This window comes from Stomoxys calcitrans, chromosome 5 (assembly GCF_963082655.1).
Source record: "Stomoxys calcitrans chromosome 5, idStoCalc2.1, whole genome shotgun sequence".
Lineage (NCBI taxonomy): Eukaryota > Metazoa > Arthropoda > Insecta > Diptera > Muscidae > Stomoxys > Stomoxys calcitrans.
This window is the reverse complement of record NC_081556.1, coordinates 114,917,531-114,923,771: the sequence shown is the minus strand read 5'-3', so window position 1 is coordinate 114,923,771 and position 6,241 is coordinate 114,917,531. Positions and strand designations below refer to the sequence as shown.

The window sequence follows — 6,241 nt, the reverse complement described above, 5'->3', positions numbered from 1 at the left end:
ACTAACCTTTCCCAAAGGAAAGGGTACAAAAACTACCATTTCCTATAAAAGGGTACTAAAACTACCCTTTCCTAAAGGAAAGGGTACTAAAACTATACTTTACCAAATGAAAGGGTACTAAAACTGGCGCTTCCCAAAGAAAAGGGTACTAAAACTACCCCTTCTGAAAGGAATGTATACTAAATCAACACTTTCCCAAGGAAATGTTTATAAAACAAAACTTTCCCTTTCCCAACTGAAAGAGTATTAAAACTACTCCTTTCCAAAGAAAAGGGTACTAAAACTACCCCACTTCAAAGGAAAGGATACTAAAATTACCCTTTCCCAAAAGAAGTGATTTTAAAACTAGCCTTTTCCAAAGTAAAGGGTACTACATCTACCCCTTCCCGAAGATAAGTTGTATAAAACTGTTCTTTACCAAAGGAAAGTTACTAAAACTATCTTTTCTCAAAGGAAAGTGTTCTAAAACTAGCATTTCCCAAAGGAAAGGGTACTAAAGCTATATTTTCCCAAGGAAAAGGGTACTAAAACTACCTTTTCCTCAAGTAAAGGGTGGAAAAACTTTCCTTTCCTCAAGGAAAGGGTACGATACCAACGCTTTCCTAAAGGAAAGAGTACTTCAATGGTTGTTCCTAATTGGAAGTGTACCAAAACTACACTTTTTCCTAAGAAAGTGAATTTAAGCACATCAAATTGCAGCTAACTTGTTATACCAAGTGCAACAATAAACCGAAATCCCAAAATTTACTTCGATTAATGATTTTAATTAAAAATTTATCTTAAAATATAATTTTTTAAAATTTTTAAAAGAAATTTATTTTGAAAATTAATTTAATTCAATATAAAAATGTGAGCTAATACATTTATAAAAATTTACATAGCATGAACTAAACTTTTGTTCTTCAAGAAATCATTATGGCAACTTTTCTCATTTTCAATTTCCATTTATAATTCCAAAATAACTTCAGTCAAAGCAAGAAAATAGGTAAGAAATCTTATAACAAAACCAAATATTCACAAGAGATCAACGATCTTCATTGGATGTTCTTTTTGCCGAAATTCCATTCCATAACTGGCAAATTGTTCAGCAAGTAAAAAAATATTTGGACTTTCCTTTTCTGCCTTTTCTGCCCTAAATCACACTCATCGCGTTTAGTGGCAACGAACTCAAACCAACTCAAATTACAAAAACTTTCAGGACAGAGTAAAGAAAGCCTCTTGGTGTAATATCCGAATTCCAGAAAACAAACGGCTTTTATGTGTCAACCAGTGACTTTCCTTTCATAATTATAATCTCATCATAGGCAGGAGGTTCCACTGTATATGCCTCCAAAGGATCTCTTACAACATCGCTGTATTTAGGCAATGATGATGAAGGCAACATTCCATAGAGGGGAGACACTTCTTCAAGGGGACTCTGAGTGGAGCGAATATTCAATTCGGATCTGCTTTCGCAACGATATCTTTGGTAGAGTCTAAATGAGGGATACCATGACAACATCACCATAACTGCAAAAGAATGAGAACAGTTTTTTTTTTCATTGTAAAAATGTAATAAAACATTCTTGCAATGACAGACTTACACAAAATTAACGAACCCAAGACAGCCAAGAATAGGTTTCCATACATCACTAGATATGCACTTATCAGTATGACAGTGAAAACGGACATTATAAGCCATGGTAATAAGTAATATGCATGTCTCTAAACAAAAGATGGGGAAAAAACAGGGATTAGTTTCAAATGTTGTAAAGAATTATTGGAAACAAAGAGAGACAATTTAAATTTCAAGACTCTATACTGGGGGTCTTAAATCCTCCACCATATGATGGTATATAATAATATCATGATTGCCTTTTTAACACCTCGTAGCATTGGTGTTAGACTCTATAATATATATGTATACATAAACGACTGATATAGTGCCCATATGAACCGATTTTTCTTTAGGTCACTAGAATGGTCTATTATTAAGGGTGATCTTTATACCCACCAACGTAGGATAGAGGTATACTAATCTAGTCATTCCATTTGTAACACCTCGAAATATTGCTCTTAGACCCCTTAAAGATATATTCTTGATCGTCTCGACGTTCTGAGTCGATCTAACCATCTAGACCTCCGCCCGTTTGTCGAAATCACGATAGTGGTCGAACGCGTAAAGCTAGTCGCTTGAAATTTTGCACAGATACTTAAAATTGATGTAGGTCGTCGGAGATAGCAAAGGGGCCATATCTGTTCAGATTTGGATATTGCAAATTGCAAATTTTGCCCATGAACATTCCTCTAAGAAACAGGGGGAAACTTCTCACATATCAATGAGGACAGTCCGATTCAAGTTTAAGCTCAATGATAAGGGACCTCCTTTTTATAGCCGAGTACAAATTTTTGTATAAATTTTTAGCAGGATCGAAATGAATGGTATAAGAGTAGAGTACAAATCTGACATAAAAATGTATTCCTAAGTGTCTGAGGGGCCTCTTCTACCCCAAAAAGTACCAAGCAGGACATATTTACTGATTAGGACAATATGGATATCAAATGATAAGAATAGTAAACATTTGATATAAAAATGTATTCCTTGGTGTCTGAAGCGCCCCACCCCCCAAAAAATCCCTCAACAGGACATATTTACCTATTGGGACAATATGGGTATCAAATGAAAGCTGTTTGGAAGATGAGTACACATCTGTTATAAGAATTTGGTTCAAGGTGCCTACGGGGCCTCTACAACACCAATAACTTCCAACACGGGCTTGAATGTCTGACTACCTGACTGACACTATGGCAACCTTCATTGGGTGATCATAAGAATTTTTTCAAATTTTTACATTTAGGTACTAAAAAAGTACCACAAAGGTACGAAATGGATAAACTATGTACAGGACGTATGGATAGAGGCAAATTTTTGAAATTTGACTTGATTTTAAAAAGACTTCTGGTGCAAAAGGATGAGAGGGAAAAGAAAAATGGAAAAATAGTTGTGGTAGCGGGAGGAAACGTATGTCAAGTACCGCAATTGGTACTATTTGGTACTTTCTGTTCAGATGAAGCTTGATGCCTGAAATTTGGCATGTAGGTAGAACTGAGATATATATGATTAAACGATCTAATCAAAATTTGGACATTTTGGTACCTAAATTGGTACCATTTGGTACTTTCTGTTCAGATGAAGCTAGAGGTCTGAAATTTGGTATGTATGTACAACTGAGATATATATGATTAAATGATGTAATCAAAATTTGTACATTTTCATACCAAAATTGGTACCATTTGGTACCTTCTGTTCAGATGGGGCTTGAGGTCTGAAATTTGGCATGTAGGTAGAACTAAGGTATATATGATTAAATGATGTAATCAAAATTTGTACATTTTCGTACCAAAATTGGTACCATTTGGTACTTTCTGTTCAGATGAAGCTTGAGGTCTGAACATTGGCATGTAGGTACAACTTAAGTATATATGATGGGTGGCTAAATAATCTATGATCCAGATGAAGATAGAGGTATGACATTTGGAATACAAGTACAACTAGGAAAATTAAGATGGGTAACTATGATCTGTTAACAATTCGTACATTTTGGTACCATTTGGTACTTTTTGTGCAGATGGAGCTAGAGTCCGAAATTTGGCATGTAGATAAAACTTAGAAATATATGATGGGCGACTAAATGGTTTTTTCACAATTCGAACATTTTGGTACCAAAAATTGGTACTATTTGATGAATCTAAAGGACTGTAGGTAGGTAAAACTAAGAAATAAATGATGAATGATTTAATGGTCTATTCAAAATTTGTACATTTTGGTACCGTTTTGTACTTTCTGTTCTGATGAAGCCAGAGGTCTGAAACTTGGCATGCAGGTACAACTAAGAAATATGTGCTAGATGGCTAAATGATCTGTTCATCATTCAAAAGTTTGGGTACCATTTGGTACTTTCTGTTCAGGTGAAACTAAGGTCTGAAATTTGGCATGTAGGCACAACTAAGAAATATATGATTTGGGACTAATTGATCTATTCACTATACAAACATTTTGGTACCAAAATTGGTACCATTTGGTACTTTCTTTACAGATGGAGCTAGAGGTCTGAAATTTGGCATGTAGGTACAACTAATAAATATGTGATGGGTGGCTAAATGATTTATTCACCATTCAAACATTTTAGTACCAAAATTGGTACCTTTTGTTACTTTCTTCATAGATGGAGCTAGAGGTCTTAAATTTGGCGTGTTCTATTAAAAATTCGTAAATTTTGGTACCATTTGATATTTTCTGTTCAAATGAAGCTAGAGGTCTGAAACTTGGCATGTAGGTACAACAAAGTAATATATGATGTGTGGCTAAATTATCTGTTCACCTTTCAAATATTTTCGTACCATTTGGTACTTTCTATACAGGTGGACCTGAAAGTCTGAAATCTAGCATGTAGGTACAAGAAGGAAATATATAATGGGTGACTACATGATCTGTTAAAAAATCGTACATTTTCACCAAAAAGTGCAATATAGCACAAAAAGAGCTTATCTTTGCTAAATTTTTGGAGACAAGAAGATTTTTTTCCAAAATCTTACCTTTAGGTACTAAAACATACAATATGGTACTTTATTTATGAATTGAGTTAAAGCGCTCAAAATTCATAATTTAATAAACTGAGTGACAACCTAGGTTTTTGGAGGTCTGACACTTATAAGGAGATACCAAAAATGAGGGTAGCGAAGCAGACCACCGGGATGCTCATATACATATATAAGACAAGTAGATTGTAACAAAGAATTAATCCAATAAAGTCAACTTATTGTCAAACCTTCGATTCTAATTGACTTGTGTTATTACTTAAGGTTTACGGGTCCTTAGGTTGACCCTTGAGACGTGGTCTTCGACAAAACCACGTTACAAATTTACTAACGTAAGTAGGTGGTTTAATGATCATTAAAGTAAATTTGGTGATAACAGCACAAAATGTCAATTATTACCATAAAAAGGTCGATGATTACCACAAAAAGGTCATTACAAACAATGGATATTTGTCGCATTTTCACAGAGATCGAATTTTGATAGTACATTTCAATGATTTTCAGTTGTTGATCGTTTGTGAGTTTCTCCATGATGAAATAGCAGAGTATACTGAACACTGTTCACCTACACAGATGACATTTGGACACATTTATCAAACAGTGTTACCACCCCCAAACATTTTAACTCACAAAAACTTACCTTTTACTACTTAATGGGTTTATATGACAACTTGTTGCCCTTATTACAAGTTACCATAAAATGGCAATGAGAGAAATAAGTATGCAAATTGTGTCCAGTGGAATCTAAAGCGCTTCTTTCTTGTTTTAATTCACTTGATTACTTTTTTTTTTGTTTTTTTATAAACTACTATCAACGCATTTGTAGGTAGGGTAGGTTAGGTTAGAATCTCCTATTTTTGTATGGTAATAACACAAACACTTTCACTTCCTATCATTTGTTGGGCATTTAAGCCATTTTAATTAACACCATTCACAATGCATAAATTACCTTAAAACTTTGCTAAGGCGTCTTATGGTTGTTTTTGTTGTTGTTGCGTACCTACCAAAGATATGCCCACCGCCAAACTGACAGATATGGCCAACATTGTCAGCGTCAAAGCCACAGTCCCCAGACAGACATTAGAAGGCGGGTCGTCCGCTTGCAAAGTGCACGCAGATGTTCGAAATGTGTAGCAGACATACATCAGAAGGATCGTAAACAGATACACTTGGGTATAGCCGATAACTTTGCCCATTCTATCCAGGGCATCATCTTGGAATGGGTGCATTTCAGATACCGCAACGTGTTACACATTCGAGGAACGCAACGATGATTTTACTCGAAAAAGCCGAAATGTCAGAGAGTTTCTGTAGTTGAGGCGGCAAAAACAGAAATAGAACTGAGGCCGAACAAGAAAAACTTGCCCAAGAAAACAAGAATAGCAAGTGGTGGTCTGAATCCACGAAACAATTTTGGTTTTTTTTGTTTTTGGAGAAGGGGGAAAATGGTGGCAATGATAAAAGAACGAAATGCTTAACACAAACAGCGTGCGCCTCTGTTTAAAATTCGAAATGCATGACTTAAACAAGATTTGAGATAAATTTTAACATGGTCTTGTTATTTTACTTTTTTTTTTTTTTCATTGTTATAAAAAATTATTTCAAACTAAAAATAAATGCACAGCAAATTTGGAGAAAAAATTAAGAGCAAGATATGAAAGAT

The 6,241-nt window shown here is 34.7% G+C and overlaps 1 protein-coding gene across 1 annotated transcript; it reads right to left on the bottom strand.

The window, feature by feature from the left end:
- Positions 1 to 1,140: 1,140 nt before the first annotated feature.
- On the bottom strand, positions 1,141 to 5,832 carry LOC106094600 (uncharacterized). Its single transcript, XM_013261827.2, has 3 exons — positions 5,583 to 5,832; positions 1,584 to 1,704; positions 1,141 to 1,509 (listed from the first exon to the last, which is right to left on the bottom strand). Exons 1-3 carry the CDS (start codon positions 5,805 to 5,807, stop codon positions 1,256 to 1,258), a joined length of 600 nt encoding a protein of 199 aa, XP_013117281.1. The 5' UTR covers positions 5,808 to 5,832; the 3' UTR covers positions 1,141 to 1,255.
- Between the last annotated feature and the right edge of the window lie 409 nt (positions 5,833 to 6,241).

Bases quoted from the DNA above. Each gene is read 5' to 3' on its own strand.
- LOC106094600 (XM_013261827.2), bottom strand. From the start codon at position 5,807: ATGCACCCATTCCAAGATGATGCCCTGGATAGAATGGGCAAAGTTATC. The intron at 1,705-5,582 runs GTAGGTACGCAA...TCTTTTGTTTAG, and splicing joins TGGCGGTGGGCATATCTTTG to AGACATGCATATTACTTATT. The intron at 1,510-1,583 runs GTAAGTCTGTCA...ATTCTTTTGCAG, and splicing joins CTTGGGTTCGTTAATTTTGT to TTATGGTGATGTTGTCATGG.